Genomic DNA, 20258 nt, shown 5'->3' with positions numbered 1-20258 from the left:
GGTATCAAAATAAAGTTCTAAAAATCTGAAAAAATCATAGTGGCTCAGAAAAAGGTGCTCTTTCGTATAAAATCAAAAAATTAATACTTTTTCCAAAATTTAAAAACCCAATTGAACAGCCAGAAATGGACATAATAGACATAATTATCTGATAGATAGATACAATTATAGATATTATAATAATCTCTGGACATAATACATTACAAATCGTAGATTTGTACAATGGAAAAAGTTCATGTTATCTCAAGAACGGTTTGGATGTCCTTAGACATCTCAAAAGATCTAATACTGTCTATTAAACTTTGAGATGTTCAGTAAGTAATGAAAGATTAGAAGTCGTAGCTTTGTATTATGAATGAAGTTACCGGTACACCCGTAGACTTTAGGATCTAAACTCCAGAACAGTTTGGATGACCTAGGTTATCCTGACTGATCTAAAACTGTCTATTGAACTTTCAAAAGACTTACTGGCAATAATAGTTTACAAATCTTTGATTTGTGTAATGCAAGAAGCTACCGCTACACCCGTAGACTTTAGGATCTAAACTCCGGAATAGTTTGGATGACCTAGGATATCCCGTCTGATCTGAAACTGTCTATTGAAATTTCAAAAGACTTACTGGGCTTAATAGATTAAAAATCGTTGCTTTGTATAATGCAAGAAAGAAGTTACCGTTACAGACGTAGACTTTAGGATCTAAACTCAAGAACAGTTTGGATGTCCTTGGATATTCAGAAAATTACTCTGCATCATATTCTACCTTTTAAATGCTGTTAAGCACCAAAACTACAGAAATATGTAGAAAAACTCTAAAAAAATGCTTGGAAAAATTCCGGCTTAAAATTAAAAATCCACGTAAATGAAAACCGCGTAAATTCAAAAATCCGCGTAAAAATAAACCGCGTTAATTCAAAAATCCGCGTAAAAAAAAACCGCGTTAATTCAAAAATCCGCGTAAAAAAAACCGCGTTAATTCAAAAATCCGCGTAAAAAAAACCTCGTAAATGAAAACCGCGTAAAAAAAAACCTGACTGTATATATATATATATATATATATATATGTATATTTATATATATATATATATATATATATATATATATATATATATATATATATATATATATATATATATATATATATATATATATATATATATATATATATATATATATATATATATATATATATATATATATATATATATATATATATATATATATATATATATATATATATATATATATATATATATATATATATATATATATATATATATATATATATATATATATATATATATATATATATATATATATATATATATATATATATATATATATATATATATATATATATATATATATATATATATATATATATATATATATATATATATATATATATATTAGTCTGGGACACGGTTATATGGAAAAAATGGTAAAACTCTCGTATACTTTTTGAGTGCCATTTTGCCCTCATATAAACTGTGCAAAATTTCAGCTCAATCAAAGAAACTATATTTTAACGCCCATCCTTTTTAAATGTTCATACTATTTAGTATGAGAAGAATTTACTTCTTCAAACAAAATCGCCCCTTGATCCCTAAAAATGAATGATGTGATCTCTTAAAAAAAAACTTCACGAGAATTCAGACCTCCGTAAACCGCAAAGCGATGTAATGTTCGTTAAAAAAACATAAAGCCTTACCCGATCAATAAAATGACGATATATTATTATTTATTGTTAATCCTTACATGTTAAACGGCGTTGCCATGCTATTCGGTTTTCAGTCAATATCTTTTTCCACATGCCTTAGATCGCTTTGCGGTGTTCAGAGGGTTGATTCCTCGTCAAATTTCCTACAGAAATCATTCATCAATCTAATTTTTAGGGATTATGGGGCCACCTGTGGCGATTCTTCTTTGAAAAGGTGATTTTGCCCATAGTAAATTGTATGAAAACTTAAAACGGCTGGCGCTAAAATATAGTTTCTCCGATCGTGCTGAAATTTTGCACAGTTTATATGGGGCCAAAATGGAACTCAAGAAGTGTGCAGGAGTGAAATGACTTTTCTACCCATGCTAATATATATTGTTGTTGTTACAATTTCAAACACCTCATAGCAGTTGTTTAAGGGTGTAAATATGATAATCTCATAATCTAACTTAATTTTTGATAAATTGGAGTTGATACCCAATACCATAAGCTATAACTCCAATTATCTGATGGAATATTTTTTTTTATTTTTAAAAAAGATCGGTTATCCATGTTAAAGACACATTTTTACTACATTTATAGACTAGAAAATATTTTAAACATGTGGTAGATTTTCTCCTAACACTTTTTCAAATTATTTTATAAATGTCTTAAACTCTTAAGCCAGCGTGACTATCAAACCCAGCAATATAATGGTTTAAAATTTATCGCATATATGCCCAACAATATAACAATATAACATATATTCAATACAAATTGCTAAAAAAATGTTTTGATGACGTATACGGGTTTAAAACTTATATGTAAGTAACTGAATTATAGGTAACATATTGGGGAAATATGTTGGGATATCAGAGCAAACTATTCAAATTACTGTAACTTGTGATTCCTCTAACAAAATGTTGGCAAATTTGCAGAAACTATGCTTGGATATCATACATGTTGATAAGTATTTGAAAAACTAATGTACATATATTTGTTGAAATCATAAACAGCCTTAGAACAACTATATGTGCATATTTACTCATATATGAAAATTCTAAAGAAATAACGCAATATGCTCAAATGGCAAAAACTTCAATTTCCCTCGATGAAAGATTTTCAAATTTTCAGAGTAGATACTAGGATAGTATATCTTTCGAATGACGGGTGCCAAATTGGTGGACATTTTTATTTGATAATAACGGTTTTTGGCACACCGTGATAAATGAGTTAGAAGACTGCTAATTGAAAGAACTGCAAGAAGTGTCAGATTTTTTGTACCCTATTTATTTAAAAGCAGATGCTCATACAAAAATGCAAGATATGGTCAAACAATTTGCTTATTTCATTCAATCTGAAGAAATATATTACAAATGTGTCTCAGTTGTGAACCACATTTATTTTTAACATGATTTATTTGAAAAGAACGTCTAAATTATGAAACAAGTAGTTCATGCTAGAAATTTGAATACATTCCGTGCCATTTCTCGAATTATGAGCCGTCCAATGCACAATGGTTCGAATCCACGTTTTAGCAGGAAAAAAAAATCCGTATCTCTGTTTTCGTTAATTTTAGGCGTTTGGTGTCTTCAGAGTAGTTGTTTGAGTTTGTTTGCTGCATCTTTTCCAAAAATTTTTGATTAGGGTGGTCCGCGTCTTAACTGAAATCTGGAATAGAACTTTTTAATTTAAAGTCATACGCGATCGAGTTCTTCAGCAAAGTTGTAGGCAATGCTATTTCGAGCAACTTTGCCGAATACGCCGTTTATCTAGCTCTTAATTTGAACAAAGTAGGTCAATTTTAAGTTTTGACTTAGGGTGAGCCACCCAAAAACGGTGTTTTTGCAATAACTTTTTTATTTGATTTTTTTCGAAGATGTGAGCTTCGGAGCATTTAAAGAGCAAGAAATGACGCACATTTGTTCTGAACATTGCATGTTGCTAGGTCTTGTCATTCAAATGTTATGGGCAATTTTGACTTAAAAGCAACGATGTTTTAAAATGCTTATATCTCATAGAGCTGGTAAAATAAAAAAAGTTTTTTAAGTGGCATTTAGAAGGTCACATATAAAGCCAAATTTGGAGCAAAAATTACGAGAACGTTATTTTTTAAATTGGAATAAATCGACTCCAAAAATCTCCTTAAAAGTTTAAAAAACTACATATTACTCATACAATTTCAATGATAGAGTCAAACTGTCTTTGGAAAAAATGTAGGTTTTCACCATGCTCACAAGTTTTCCATACACGAGTTTTTTGCAAAACGTGAAACAAAAGCTTGAAATTGATAATTTGATTCTTAGGGGTACATGCTATGTTTTTCTAGGAAATCAGAACGATTATAATCTTTAAAAACAAATGATCAATTTCAAGCTTTTGTTTCACGTTTTACAAAAAGTCATGTATGGAAAACTTTTAGGTATGGTAAAAACCCACATTTTTTCCGAAGACAGTTTGACTCTATCTTTAAAATTGTATGAGTTTTATGTAGTTTTTCGATTTCTTAAGGCGATTTTTGGAGTCGATTTATTCCAATTTAAAAAAATAACGTTCTTGTAATTTTTGCTCCAAATTTGGCTTTATATGTGACCTTACAAATGCCGCTTAAAGAGCTTTTTTTATTTTACCAGCTCTATGAGATATAAGCATTTTAAAACATTGTTGTTCTTAAGCGAAAATTGCCCATAACATTTGAATGATAAGACCTAGCAACATGCAATGTTCAGAACAAATATGCGTCATTACTTACTCTTCAAATGCTCCGAAGCTCACATCTTCGAAAAAAATCAAATAAAAAAGTTATTGCGAAAACACCGTTTTTGGGTGGCTCACCCTAAGTCAAAACTTAAAATTGACCTACTATGTTCAAATTAAGAGCTAGGTAAATGGCGTATTCGGCAAAGTTGCTCGAAATAGTATTGCCTACAACTTTGCTGAAGAACTCGAACGCGTATGACTTAAAATTTAAAAGTTCTATTCCAGATATGAGTTAAGACGAGGACCACCCTAATCAACAATTTTTGGAAAAGATGCAGCAAACAAATGCAAACAACTTCTCTGAAGACACCAAACGCCTAAAATTAACGAAAACAGAGATACGGATTTTTTTCCTGCTAAAACGTGGATTCGGACCATTGTGCAATGTATGTTATTTCAACCAGAATACAGTCTAGAAGATATTGGGAGCTATTAGAAGACGTATTAGTAGTAAACGCTGTGATTTATTCAAGTGAAACCATCATATTTCATCAAAACAATACTTAAATACGTGATTTTTTGATGGTTTGTGTTATTTTTTTTCTGTTAAAAACATTGTTTTTCATAAATTTTTAACTTGCACTCGTCATGAAACCTTCATTAGATTCTTTTGAAACACTTTCGATAAAAATAACTACATCAAATGTCAATTTGGAAACATTTACAATATTATGGCATATTTATATGAGATGCATGCAAAATTAATATGGCAATACTTCCAAAAACGATCCAATTCATGATTTACAAGTCGATCTGATTTTACAATTCGGCTAAACGAATGTCTAGGAAAAAAAATGACATTTGAAGGGTTTTACCCTCGTTTTTGTTTCAGTGTATATGTAAGAGTGATGTATCACATTTTTTTTATAAAACAGTACTAGTTATACTATCACTACGATACAAAAGCTTTATCATAAAATCTTTTGTATGAGTTTCCTTACACTTTTTAGAAAATTGTTTGGCCTCGGCTAAACGAATGTCTATCACTGTATGAAAATCGGAAGCTACGTGAAATATTCCTGCAAAAGGGTATTCATTTCATTTATTTAGTTAACATCAAATTCATGATAATACTGAATCAACAATTTGCCGCCATAACACTCGATTTGCAGCTGCAGCTCTCACGCCCAACACTCGCCAGATCACGCTCCACCTGGTCCGCTCATCGTGCTCTCTGCGCTCCACGCCTTCTTGTACCAACCGGATGGTTAGCAAACACCAACTTTGCAGGGTTGTTGTCCGGCATTCTTGCAACATGCTCTGCCCATCGTATCCTTCCGGCTTTGGCCACTTTCTGGATGCTGGGTTCACCGTAATGTGCAGCGAGCTCGTGGTTCATCCTTCTCCGCCACACACCGTTCTCCTGCACTCCGCCGAAGATCGTCCTTAGCACGCGTCGCTCGAAAACTCCGAGTGCTTGCAGGTCCTCCTCGAGCATCGTCCATGTCTCGTGTCCGTAGAGAACCACCGGTCTTATTAACGTCTTGTACATGGTACATTTGGTGCGGGGGTGAATTTTTTTTGACCGCAGATTCGTCTGGAGCCCATAGTAGGCACGACTTCCACTGATGATGCGCCTTCGTATTTCACGACTCACGTTATTGTCAGCCGTAAGCAAGGAACCGAGGTAGACAAATTCTTCTGCCACTTCGAAAGTATCCCCGTCTATCGTAACATTGCTGCCAAGGATTGTCCTGTCTCGCTCAGTCCCACCTACCAGCATGTACTTTGTCTTAGCCGCATTCACCACCAGTCCGACCTTTGCTGCTTCACGTTTCAGGCGGGTGTACAGTCCTGCCACCGTTCCAAATATTCTAGCAATAATATCCATGTCATCCGCAAAACAGACAAATTGGCCGGATTTCGTGAAGGTCGTACCCCGGCTGTTGAGCCCGGCTCGTCGCATAACACCTTCCAAGGCGATGTTGAATAGTAGGCAGGAAAGTCCATCACCTTGTCGTAGTCCCCGTCGAGATTCGAATGAACTGGATAGTTCACCCAAATCCTTACACTGTTCTGCACACCGTCCATCGTTGCTCTTATCAGTCTGGTAAGCTTCCCGGGAAAGCTGTTCTCGTCCATGATTTTCCATAGCTCTGTGCGGTCGATACTATCGTATGCCGCTTTGAAGTCGATGAACAGGTGGTGCGTTGGGACCTGGTATTCACGGCATTTCTGGAGGATTTGCCGTACGGTGAAGATCTGGTTCGTTGTCGACCGGCCGTTGATGAAACCGGCTTGGTAACTTCCCACGAACTCATTTACTTTAGGTGAAAGACGACGGAAGATGATCTGGGATAGCACTTTGTAGGCGGCATTCAAAATGGTGATCGCTCGAAAGTTGTCATACATTAACTTGTAGCCTTTCTTATGGATGGGATAGATTATCCCTTCCTTCCACTCCTCCGGTAGCTGTTCGGCTTCCCAGATCTTGACTACTAACTGGTGCAGACAGGTGGCCAACTTTTCCGGGCCCATCTTGATGAGTTCTGCTGCGATACCGTCCTTACCAGCCGCTTTGTTGTTTTTGAGCTGGTGGATGGCATCCTTAACTTCCCTCAGCGTGGGAGTTGGTTCGTTGCCGTCCTCTGCTGCACCAACATAGTCATTTCCTTCGCTGCCTTGGTCCTCCGTGCCTACATTCTCTTCGCCATTCAGGTGCTCGTTCAAGTGCTGCTTCCACCTTTCGATCACCTCACGTTTGTCCGTCAGGAGGCTCCCGTCCTTATCCCTGCAGATTTCTGCTTGCGGCACGTAGCCTTTGCGGGATGCGTTGAGCTTCTGGTAGAACTTCCGTGTTTCTTGTGAACGGCACAGCAGTTCCATTTCCTCACACTCCGCTTCTTCCAGGCGGCGCTTTTTCTCCCGGAAGAGACGGGTCTGCTGCTTCCGCTTCTGTCTGTATCGCTCCACATTCTGTCGGGTTCCATGCTGCAGCATTACCGCCCGCGCTGCATCCTTCTCCTCCAAAACCGCTCTGCACTCCTCGTCGAACCAATCGTTTCGTCGACTCCGTTCTACGTACCCGATAGTGCTCTCGGCTACGTTGCTGATGGCTGCTTTGACTGTACTCCAGCAGTCCTCTAGAGGGGCCACATCGAGCACACCCTCGTTCGGCAACGCTGCCTCGAGATTCTGCGCGTATGCGGTGGCGATATCCGGTTGCTTCAGTCGCTCTAGATCGTACCGGGGCGGCCGTCGGTACTGTACATTGTTAATAACGGAGAGTTTTGGGCGCAGTTTAACCATCACCAGGTAGTGATCAGAGTCGATTCTAGCGCCACGATAGGTCCTGACGTCGATAATGTCGGAGAAGTGCCGTCCATCAATCAGAACGTGGTCGATTTGCAAAAGGGCAAGTATGGCGATAATGGCATTGGCAAAGATAATGTCAAATAGCTTGACAATAGCCTCGAATAAGCGTAAGCTGCTCGTGGCAGTAGCGGGCTCCATGTAATATGGCGCCGATGCATGGTCATGTAATATGGCGCCGATGCATGGTCAAATGTGCTAATAGTGAACCGAAACGTGAAGCGACTTGAGAATAACCACAGATTGATGTGCCTTAGGGTGGTCAGCGCATACCGCACGGTCCATGGCACTGTCTCAAATGACGTGGTATTTGTGCAAGCGGGCATGATGCCCAGAGTACTAGTGGTGACCAGGGTTGTAAAATGTCACAAAAATGTCATTAGGTTTTTTTGACATCGAATTTGCATTGGAAATGGCAGAACTAGAAAATGTCATGACAATATTTTCTTGACACTTTCGTGGCATTTCACAACCCTGGTGGTGACAGAGGACGAAGAGTGCTTCGAGTGACGCGGCATAAGAGGCGCGAAACGAATCGCCAGAACATTGTCTGTGTTGAAGTGACAGAGGGAATGGGATTCCCCCAGCAAAGGTAGATGGATATACAGGCTCATACCGAGCGTGTCATATAGTCGCGGGCCCATATAGCCGAGGCGGTAAACGCACGGGTATTCAGCATGACCATGCTGAGGGTGACGGGTTCGATTCCCGGTCGGTCCAGGATCTTTTCGTATAGGAAATTTGCTTGACTTCCTTGGGCATAGAGTATCTTCGTGCCTGCCACACGATATACACATGCAAAATGGTCATTGGCAGAGGAAGCTCTCAGTTAATAACTGTGGAAGTACTCATAGAACACACTAAGCTGAGAAGCAGGCTTTGTCCCAGTGAGGACGTTACGCCAAGAAGAGAGAAGAGAGAAGAGGAGACCGAGCGTGTCCAAATGGACAAGCAGGCCCCATGGCGAGGTGGATTTTCACTTGAAACAATTTTTGCCAGGGTGTTTAGGTGGTATCTGCACAGATTCGGATATGCAGGCTCCCCCGCATGTCCAGAAAGCGCAGACTGCGACGAGACCGCAGAGCATGTGCTCTTTGAAAGCCCACGCTTCGTGGAGCAAAGGTCGAGTATGCAGGAGATATGCGGCAGAGATATCACTTCGGACAACTTTGTTGAAAGGATATGTACAGGGCGGACAAATGTGATTCCGTTACTTCCATGGTCTCCCGAATTGTACTTGAACTACAGAGAAAATGGCGGACCGACCAACAGCAAGTTAAGTTGGCCCACCTCCTCATCCGGGAGCATGAGTCCAACGGGTAGTATATATGTAGTACATACTAGCTAGGACCCAAACATTCAGGGGAGAGAGGGAAACTTATGGCACTAGCTGGTCCCGTTCTCGAAGTCATCCATAACGGGCGTACCTCGAACGTAAGGGAGAGAATGAGTTCTTAGTGGGTCGATCCCCACATAATCCAAGGAACCACCTCCCATTCTATAGAAAAAAAAGATTGATCTTAAACCAGAGTTTTCGAGGATGGTAATCGTTGACGTCCGACAACTGCAACGTGTACGTGTTATATCTTGTGGTAGACACGATAACACTCTATGCCCAAAGAAGACAAGAATGTTTTCATCATCGAAAAATCCTGGATCGACCGGGAATCGAACCCGTAGCTCTCAGCATGGTCTTGCTGAATACCCGCGTGATTGCTACTTTGAATATTTGGACCACTTGTGGTTTCGTAGTAATGCTGATTGTTACTGTCTCGTGAATACTTACGTATGAATGAAAATTTGCTGAATCATTTTTTATGGGATTCTTACCTGTAAATAGGAAAACAGAAAATACAATTACAAATTAAAACTGATAAAATTCAAAATGTTGAGAACAAGTAATAAACAAAACAAAATATAACAATTCATCAGAATATTTTTTTATGATTATGAAAAAATAAGTATAACACTATCTCGCTCTAAAATGACGTTGAAGCGAAAAAAAATTTCTTAGTGTCGGAGAAATGCACACACTCCTCAAAAGGTAAATAACCTTATACCAAGCCCTAACGGAGGAATGTAGCCGCACCCGTTCGTTGTTGTGCTGCAAATAATGCAGTCTGTTTGCTTTGTTGTCAACTAAATCGTTGTCGTCGACGACGACTGGTGTCAATTTGTTAGCTCGCACACATGAGATAGAGAGAGTTACAGCACGGTTGCAGTTCGGTGCAGTACGCGAACGCGACCCCGGATGGGTGATGATAATCTCCAACGATGCACTCTGCGGTAGTACAGTACGTATTGCGTTGCGAATACTAATTAAGAGGCCGGACTGGGAAACTGCCCAACTCGTTTTGTCATCATCGCTATCGTCGCCGTTGAGGTTGCTCGTTACGGAAAGTGATGAATGAGGCGTTATAATATGTATGTAAGTGCATAAGGTGGATTGGGCCCCCTGATTGTGCAGAACGTCTGTTAGACAGTCAAATAGATGATCTTTGAGTGTAAACGCCCGATAAATGACACCTGTGTACTCAAATGTGAGTTGTGTGCAACTTGGATGGAGAAATCCCGGAAGCAATCACGTGAGCAGTCCCTCTAAGACCTCCGAAGGGTATCTTAGGAAGAATTCTGGGGGGAATCCCGGGAGACCTTGGAATTAGTCCGGAAGGAAACTCGGGAATCGGGATAAATCCTGAAGGATTTCCTGGAATAATCCTGAGAGAAAACACTGCAGAAACTCTGAAAAAACTCCAAAAGCATATCCTGGAACAATCCTGGGAATAATCCACGGATGAATTCTCGTACCAATTACGAAGGATCCCCAGGAATAATCCGTGTTGTAGTTACTGAAAGAATTTCGAGAAAAATCTTTGAAGATGCTCTGGAGGAACGTTTAGAACTATGCGTAAATTCTATTGCGTGAAGACCACTACGGAGCTTTGCTGTTTTGAAATGAACTAGTACTTTGATGATTTCTGCGGCTTCAGTTCGAATTTATAAGATCTCCAAATTGGTCCATTTGGCAAGCGCTCTCCTCATCACCACTGTGTCCAATATGTCTTCTTTTTGACGACTAACAGCTCTGTTCATCTTCATCATTCTTGTTTTCAAGTTTTCGTTTCCACCTAGGCGTAACGTTTTGATCTGTTTCTCGAATTCGTCTTTGAGGTTCACGCCTTGCACTCAAGCGTTTACATTTTTATCTCTAGTTTGGCAGTTATTTTCCAAGTTGTTGATTATATAATCCAGTCCAATCAATCCCTTCTACTTTTATTTAGTTGATATGTATTTATGATTTCTTTCAATAGACAACTTTGGATTTTTTTATGATTTCTGCTTGATGCCCAGAGATTTTCTGATTATGAGGGTCTACGCTCTATCAAAACTTTAATCATGGACGACTTCCTGAGGGTGTGGAGCTTCCACTGCAATTGCTTCCACTTCTATAGACATTATCTCTGATCTTGTTTCTGAGATTTATTTTTTCAGGAACTGAGCTTCCTAAGGATGTTTCTTTCGGAATTTCTCAAAGAATTCCAGTTTCAAAAGATCTTTCTGAGATTTCTCAGAGTTCATTTCTGGGGTATCCATTGGATTTTGTTCTTGAAATTCTCTTAAATTTTCTGCTGAGATTTTAAATGAGATTTCTTCAAATTATTTTTATAGAATTCCGCTAGATGGCTCTTATGATAATGAGATTCCACCAGTTGATCCTTTGTGTATTTTCCTGTAGATTCTTCTGAAATTCCAAAAGAAACTTCTTGAGAAGTAACAGAAAACACTTCTGACCAAGAAAGATCTTCAGGAGCATTTTTTTTATTTATTTTTTATTATTACATTTCAAAATATTGCCAATTTTTCACACTTCTAGGAAAAATCTCAAAAGGAACTTCTTGATGGATGTTAGTGAACAGGTGAGGAAGCTCGCTAAAGTAAAATGGAACGAATTCACATCAATAGAATCTCAGATGTACAAGTTCCCGCGAATCTAGAAGGAGTAGTACAAGGAAATCCTGGAGATGTACCTGGGAGAAAACCTTGAGGAATCCCAGTATTAATATTTGAAGAAATATGCGAAAAGTTTCACAAAAAACTACTAAATTCCAGAAGGACCCCCAGGAAAGATTCTTAATCAACCAAGAAATTTCTTCTGCGATTCCAAGGATGTAAAGCAGATCAAAACTTCATCAACAATTCCTCCTCAAAATCCTAAAGTTCTAAAGCATTTCTATCTGGAAATTCTCCTGGACCTTTTTGAGGATTCTTTCTGTTTGTTTCTAGAATTTCTTTCCGGAATTCTTTCAAAAATGATTCTAGAATTCATACAGAAGTTCTTTCAAATATTCAAGAAGTAACTTTAGAATAAATATCAGAAAACACCTCTTGAAGAGGCTAAAAATTCTCGAATAAGAAGCTGCAGAAGTATCTCTGAAGAATTCCTGCAAAAATCTCAGAGGGAACTCCAACAGAAACAGCATAAGAAACACTTGAAAAAAAAAAATAGCAAAAGAGCACTTAAAAAAATCCCAGACGAAATGTGCATCAAATTTCCAAAAACGACCTTTTTCGGTTATTCAATAACACTAGTTTGCAACATTTTTACATAACCTGAAAACTCAGGTATCGTTATTTGTCATTTTTCTTGGTTGTGCATGGTTTCTGAAAAGCAATTTTAGTAAACTTTAATCGAAATTATCATACATGATTTAAATCATTTTGAAAGTGATTGTGTACTGTTTAAATCACAGACTGGAACACTTTCTAGGCAGGAAAAAGACTTTTGGAATAATTTTTAGAGAAATTTTTAGTAGAAATAAAAAAAAAATTGAAAAAAAAAATTTGAGAAATATCACAAGATCTGTTGTTCTGAGAGCAATTTCTTAAAAAAAAAAGAAATTGTTTCAATAAATTCACGAAACAATTTTAAATGGGGATATTTCTATAAAAGGAAATGAAAGGATTTTGGAACACATTTCTTGTAAATTTTCTGAAGTTGAATCAAAATATTTGAAGAAATTTAGACATTTTTGAGATAATTATTACAACAGTTTTTTGTTTATTTTTTTCAGACATGTTATTTTATGATTTTTAAGAAAATAAATCAAAAACCAATGTAGTTTATAAAGAGATTCTGCCAAATAAAAATATAAATATGGTCAATATTTTCCACCAATATTTTTTTTCAAAATTTTCAAAATACACATTTCTTAAATAGCAAAGCATTTTTTTTAATTACCATTAAGCTCCATTATTTCTAAAATTTTGCTATGTGCATTTGCGTCTTTATTTTTTTTATTTTTTTAGAAAGTTAAGCTTCACATTGCTAGAATTAAAAAAAAAAAGATTGCATAATTCAAACATCTTAAGAATGTTCTTCTGGAATTCAGCTCCTTTTGACATTTTTCCTTATTTTACTCCCGAGATAATTTTTCAGGAACACCTTCTGAGATTCCCGAGAAAATTTCTTCTGGGATTTCTCCAATAGCTATCTTCTGAGAATTGTTATGAAGTTCTCTCCGAGATTTTCCAGCCAGATACTTCTACAATTCCTTCAGTAGCATCTTGCTGTGCCTTTTCTCCGGGAACTTCACAGAAATTTTTCAGTTTCAGAAAATATTTCTGAAATTTCTCATGGATCTCTTTTTGGGATTTCTATAAGCTTCTGTTTCTGCTTATCATTTCAAAACTTTGGTGCCTGAACGTTGACCAAACGTATCATGTGGCCTTTACTCCAAATTTCTTTTGATATCTATGAAGGAGGCAGAGCTCTGTTATTTTCTTAAGTTGGCATCCAACTAACCCCATCCTTTCGCAACCCCAGCTATCGCAATGACGTTGTCAGGACTATTCTTTATTGTTGGAGGATTGCATCAATCTTGTGTAACAGATTGGTAACGGACGGGAAGCAGGCAACCCTCAAAACAGCAGTCTGGGTCTGGTCTGCACCACTTATAAATTTAGCCGACTTACTTGATGCTAATGCTATCAGATATCAGTAGGTCGGCTCCAGAGGCACGTTCTCCTCCATTTGGTAAATTTGGGCCATCGTCATAAATACGAGCCTATTCATCATTTATCTGAGGGAGAGGGAAGGGAGGAATCAGGGATGGGATAGGGAAAGGGAAGGTAAGGGATAGGGTCAACATAATCACATAAGCGTACCACAACGGGTTAAAACAGCGCCCTGAAAAGGCACTGTAAAAAACGCATAAAGCGTAAAGTAAGCCTATAGCTACTTGCCACAACGGGCTCAGAACAACAGAACATCCTGAAGTAGGAAAACCACATAGAGTTATATCAAATGCGTTTCTGCTACTAGATTCCTCAAAAGTGGTGACAAGACTCCCGCATGGGGGCATCCACAAATACTCAATTTCCTAATTGCTGCTTGACGTAATGCCGAGAAGAGATATTGGTTTTTAAGCATTTGATAAATCCAATTGGAAATCATTGAAAGATAAATAGGACAATCGAAAGGTACGTGTTCAAAAGTACTCTAGAAATCCAAGAAAACACCCAAACAAAATTGTTTTTAAATGAATGTTTTTCGATATGGTTTTCGGTATCGATTGAAGAACGTCAGAGACGAAGATACACAGAGGACACTGTGAAGAACGCATAGTGCGAAGAGTCATATAGGTTATAATTAAAGCTAATAAACAACATACTAATAACCCCACCCTTATTGAGCCTCGCAGTTAAGGCTTAAGAAGGATAGCAGATTATCTCGGAGAAACACAAGGTCAACTGTACCATTGCTCCGGTTAGCGCAGTAAGGACAAAATACTGTGGAGGGCACCCTAGTACTCCATAGGCTCCGTTAAGCGGTTAGGGTTTTATTAGACCCCCTAACCATTCATTCCTAGGCCCGGTAAGTATATACAGTCGACTCTCCAGGTCTCGATATTGAAAGGACCATCGGGATAGGGAGAGATCGAAATGAAGAACCAATTTGTAATGCACACTAGATTGAAAAAATCTCCGTTACTAGGAAAAACTGACAACAAACAGATGTCACTTCGCAAAACCTTCTAGGAACCTGCAAAAATGGGCACATTGACATATAGAGAGAAAATGTAGAACAAAAACAAACGATATCGCATCGAGATAGAGAGATATCGAGATAAGGAGATATCGACATGTAGAGAGGAAAAATGTTTGCGGATTGAAGGGACCGATCAAACCATCGAGATAGGGAGAGATATCAAGATGTAGAACATCGACACATAGAGAGTCGACTGTAGCCGCATCACACCATGAATTAGGGGTCACCTGTTTACTGGACTCCTACCACCGGAACAGGTAGTCCGTAGTTTTATTCTTAGCCAATTGTGATAACCGCTACCGACACTACACGGCTATCTAGGCTGATCGAGAAAAGAAGTTAACATTGATAATCAACTTCATACGGACCCGAACAGCCGACGGGAAGCAGGCAACCCTCAAAACAGCAGGTTGGGTCTGCACCACCTATAAATTTGTGCGACGTATTTGATGCAAATGCTAATGTTTATTTACATTTTCAATTTGTTATCATCTGAGAGTACTTAATCTTATTCAGGAATATGTTTCTGCAGATAGCTTCAAGAGTCTCTTAAAACTACTCTTAAGCTCAAATGTTCTTGTGTGATACGAATTTTTATGTACAGTGTTTCAAGAACACTACACGAACCTTCAAAACCACAAATCATCGAAAAATAACTATGGTTAGCTGAGTTCATGGTGCATTCAATAAGAAAGGGTGATGATTTGCTGCCGTTATCACAAAGAAATCCCGAATATGAATTGCAATTTGCTCACGTTAAGTATTAACTTGTAATTTTTAAAGGAGTTGAAGTTATTCGGAAAAAAATAGTACAATCCTCTCAACCAGTGCTAATGTAAACGTGTTACCTTTGTGTCATGGAATCCTAATCAGTTCACTCCGGCTGTGACGCCAGTATGATCACAAAACTCTTCCAAGAAAATACCAATTAACACGCCCGTGAAGACAAATTACTTGGCATTTGCCATTAATTCCGGCCATAATCCGAATCCCGCTGGAAGACGCCCCGTCATGGTTTTCATCGAAGTGTGATTTCATTTAAATCACAACAACCGCTTACTGGAAGCGCGTGTCTGATGTTAGTGTTTCAAGGTTCATCCTTGAAATCATCGTTTTCTTCGTAGCCTTCGTGCGAAACTTGTATTCCCCTTGGGTGTATGTAGTTTGATATTTACACACCCGGTTAAATAAATTTTGCTAATTAAACCTAATTTCTGGTGGAGCAAGAAAATTTACGTCTCAGCAGTTGCCTCACATGATGAGACGCGTTTGTAGATGCTTAGCGCGAATCTGCGACTATTTTTGCTTCTTGAAAATTGGAACTCAAAATATGAAGCCTTCAATTTGAATTGAGCTTGTCCGGAGTCAAAATATTGAAGGAGTTTTAATAAATTGTTCACTAGAGTTTAAGAAATGGCCACCACGTGACAGACACCACCTCTTTTATGCTGTGTACTGCCAGCGAGGGTACTATTTAAATAACTGTCCGATATGGGTCTCTGGTCAGATTGCAATCGAAACTGCAAATAATGCTTCTGTTTTTGAAAACTTGGATGTTCACTATTTGTTAAAACATGTCTAAAATGCTGTGAAAAGTTTATGAATAAAATGGTCCAATTGAACTTCTGAAATGGAACGACTGCGAAACTTAGGACCATGACAACTTACATGGTCCTAAGTTTCGCACTCTTCCCATTTAGAATTTGACATGAACTGCTGGTGCAAAAGGTCAAAATCCCAAGAAATACATTTGTCTTCGCATCTGAATCCCAGTCAAGGTTTTCTTTCGTTTTCCCAAGCGACATCCTCAGCTCAGTAGTGCTAGTGCACAAAGCTCCAACAAAGAAGCAAAAATTATCCTAATTACGTTTCTCGTTCATTATGTAAATAGTATTCCACCGGACGGACTTACTTGGTGGTGGAATAGCAAATGCGTAGCAGAAAACACAGCAACAACCATCTCCGGTTAATCCTGCAAGTACGTGCAACATTATTCCAGCATCCAACGCCGAAACAAAGGATACCATCGTCGTCAGCGTTCAGGCTGGCTAAAAATATGCACAAATTTATTAGCTTGCCTCAGTTTCGGCCTGGCAGAACGGAATGAAGCACAGTCCGCCCAAGCAACCAACCTACAAATTTCAATTTTCACTAACCACTACTGCACACAGTTAGGGACTGTGCCTTAACTTCCACCGGGAACAAATGGAGAAAAATGGTTCATGGTTGCGTCGGAACAACAAAACAGAAGTGAAAGCACATTTTTCTTGGTGGAAAACTTTCCTTCGTGGGATCACAGTACCTTCACCCGAAGAATCGAATTTCTGGATCTTGTCTCTGTCTTGTCGTTCGCAATGAATTGTATAGGGGAATAATATGGTCAGTTTCACAGTGTATTAATGGATTCAATGTACATAATTAGTAAATTACTGACTGAATTGATGTGTTTTTATCATATCACTTAGCAGTTGACAAAAAAATACATTGAACTCTAACCAAACCAAGAAATATCTGTTTGTCCTAGTTGTTTTATTAGTACCGTCTTTTTTATAGAATCTGCTGAACATATACCCAAGAAGTGGTTCCTCGGGTTTTATGGGGATCGACCCACTAAAAACCGATTCTCTCTTTCATACTTTCGCGGTACGCTTGTTAGGGATTACTTCGAGAAGGGGGGAGGGACCGTACATGAGTACTCTCTAATAGTAAGCGTTCCATCAGCGACCGCCTTGAATTGTCCTCTCTCCCCTGAAAGCATGGGTCCTGGCTAGTACTTTAGACTACCCGTTGGACTGAAGCTCCCTGATGGGGAAAGGAGCCAACTCAACTAGCTGTTGTTCGGCTCTCCATTTTCTCTGTAGTTCAAATACGATTCGAGAAAGCGTGGAAGTAACGGAATCCCACTTGTCTGTCCCCGTACACATCCTTTCAACAATGTTGTCAGGCTTGATATCGCTACCGCAGAACTCCTGTTATTCGTTATTACAATCAGTTCGTCGTTCGTCACCGGGGCGACCTCGTTATGGCCTCGCTATGGGCACGGGGGCCCATGGTCTTTTGTCGAGGATGGGAACAGCGTTTCCACAATCCTCTGAAGCATTTTGGGGTGCAGACGCACCCTTCGTTATGGCCATGCTCTGTAGGCATCACCCCAAGGGGTCCTATTGACTGCCTGGCAGAGATTTTCTAGCGACGGCCGCTTACGCGCCTTAATATCTTTGTTCAGTGCCAGTTTAGCCGCTCTGTAAGCCTTACTTCGCTCCATTGTACCCTTATCGGTACGATCTCTTTGCATCTTTCTTCTAGATCTTATCCAGGATGCGCGGAGTTCTACGTTTGTGCCCATTTCTGGGTAGGGATCGTCATGGCATTGAGGCGTCACATGCACGGGTTATGGTTACGACTCGATCATCACTGGACAGCTCGTTGGTGTTACCCTTTATAAGAAATCGCTCTACAAATGCCGGCTTATCGAAGTGCGAGGTCAACCATACCCGATGACGGTCGATGACCTTCGGCTGTGGCCGTCTTCCTCCGTGTTCCACCCTGTATAGAATCGCCACGGTCACTGTGCGTATACCCGTCGTCGACCCTCCAGTCCGAGCTAAGGTTTAGACCCGGGCTCCAGCAGGTCATGTCAATGATGGACTCTGCACCGTTCCTACTGTAGGTTTTTTTGTCGCCTAAGTTCGCCACATCCACGTTCAGTCTAGCCATAGATTCGAGTAGAGCATAGCCTCTCGCGGTAGCCAAGCCTTATCCGCTACCCAGTCACCGTTATCGGGAGGGATGCGCTATGGGTCCGATAGTAGTGCGATGTCTGTACTTGAATCCGAGACTGACTGCCAGAGCAACTTTTGTGCGGCTTCTCAGTGGTTCAGGTTTAGCTGTGTGACCTGCGTTATCGTCTGCTAGTTCGACCTCCTCGTGGCCCTCCAGTCGTGTGACCCTTGTTCGCCGTGCAAATCAGGCATTTTGGTGACGAATTGCACTCCCTGGCGGTATGACCTTCTACTCCACACTTCCTGCAGAGCTTGCTCCGGTTGAGGCCTTTGCACGCCCCCGACTTATGACCTTGATCGTAGTGATATGCTTGCCTGCCGGGCCTATCGCAGGTGGATCGACGCACTTGGTGTATCTACCTCGCCTGTCTCTGCCGGACGCTTCTTGGGCCACGTCTCCTCTGCAGGTTTTGACCATGCAGCTCGAGCCGTAGGGCGTTTTGACCACTCCGCTACGGCTCCGGCGAGCTGCATCGTGGCATTGTCACAACAAAGAGGAAGTTATCTGTTTGGGTGGACCGCTCTTCCTTGTTCGCATCAGCCGCACTTCGCTCTTCAACCAGGAGATCATACTCAGTTTCGTAGCGAGGGGGCCTTCCGAATTCAGGGGAACTTTTCTTACACTGGTTTGAATAAAGCGGTAGCGAAAGTTAGCCTAGTTAGCCTAGTGGATAAGGCTATGGATCGCCAATCCGGAGACGGCTTCCCGTTCCAGTAGGGAAACTTTTCTCGACTCCCTGGGCATAGTGTATCATTGTACTAGCCACACAATGGTCGAATTCATGCAATGGTAGGCAAAGAAAGCCCTTCAATTAATAACTGTGGAAGTACTCTAAGAACACTAAGTTGAAGAGAGGCAGGCCAAGTTCCAATGCGAACGTCGAGCCACAAGTAAGAAGAAGAGAAGATGGGAGTAAAATTCATGAGCATTGTGAAAACGTCCCTGATATCCTAACCACCGGACCAAACATAGCTATTAGCTTAAGGTAGCAGCTAATATTCAGCTATTTCATTTATGGAATTCAAGATCTGAACACATGTCACGTCAAAACCGTAATAACAATAGTTTGCCGATTATGTTTGCTCTCGTATGAAAAATCAGGGCAATCAACGTATACAAACGATTTCATTAGGTATTTTTTTCATATATTCCTTGAAGGGTTTCTGCAAGAGTTCCTTCGGGCAAGGTAAATATTTACCTTGCCTTCGGGGATATCTTTTACGATTTATCTAGCAGTTACTTCAAGGGCTTCTACAAAAAAATCTCTAGGATATACTTCAGACCTTTTTTTTGGGATTGCTTCAGATTTTTTTCTAAGCATTGATTAAGGTGTACTTACACACACAGATTTGTTCAGGAACTCCCCTTTTTTTGAATTTTTGGTAAAGTTAATTATGAAATGCCTAGATTTTTTTCTGCGGCTATTTTCTTGAAAATTTCTGCGGCTATTTTCTTGAGAAATTGTTTTAGGCAATTTGATACCAATTTTAATTAATTCTCTAGGTGGAGCGGACCTGGTGTGATGGTTAGAATACCTGACTATCACGCCGAGGACCTGGGATCGAACCCCACTCCCGACAAACTCGCAAAATGTGAGTTCTTCCTTCGGAAGGGAAGTAAAGTGTGGGTCCCGAGATGAACTAGCCTAGGGCTAGAAA

General features: G+C 39.5%; 1 protein-coding gene across 3 annotated transcripts in view; it reads right to left on the bottom strand.

Moving 5' to 3' along the window:
* LOC115259784 (SKI family transcriptional corepressor 2-like) overlaps nucleotides 1-20258 on the bottom strand; it is an 833559-nt gene that overhangs the window by 50262 nt on the left and 763039 nt on the right. Inside the window, exon 3 of one of the 3 annotated variants that reach the window (XM_062846568.1) lies at nucleotides 1421-9599. The exons of the other annotated variants lie outside the window; for them this stretch is intronic. Coding sequence (XP_062702552.1) covers nucleotides 6234-7910 — 1677 coding nt within the window. The 5' untranslated portion in view covers nucleotides 7911-9599 and the 3' untranslated portion in view covers nucleotides 1421-6233. Of the gene's footprint in view, nucleotides 1-1420; nucleotides 9600-20258 lie in introns of those variants that run through there. 3 annotated transcript variants of the gene reach the window in all.

The sequence above is a fragment of the Aedes albopictus genome, chromosome 1 (genome assembly GCF_035046485.1).
Source record: "Aedes albopictus strain Foshan chromosome 1, AalbF5, whole genome shotgun sequence".
Lineage (NCBI taxonomy): Eukaryota > Metazoa > Arthropoda > Insecta > Diptera > Culicidae > Aedes > Aedes albopictus.
This window is presented reverse-complemented; position numbering and strand designations above follow the sequence as displayed.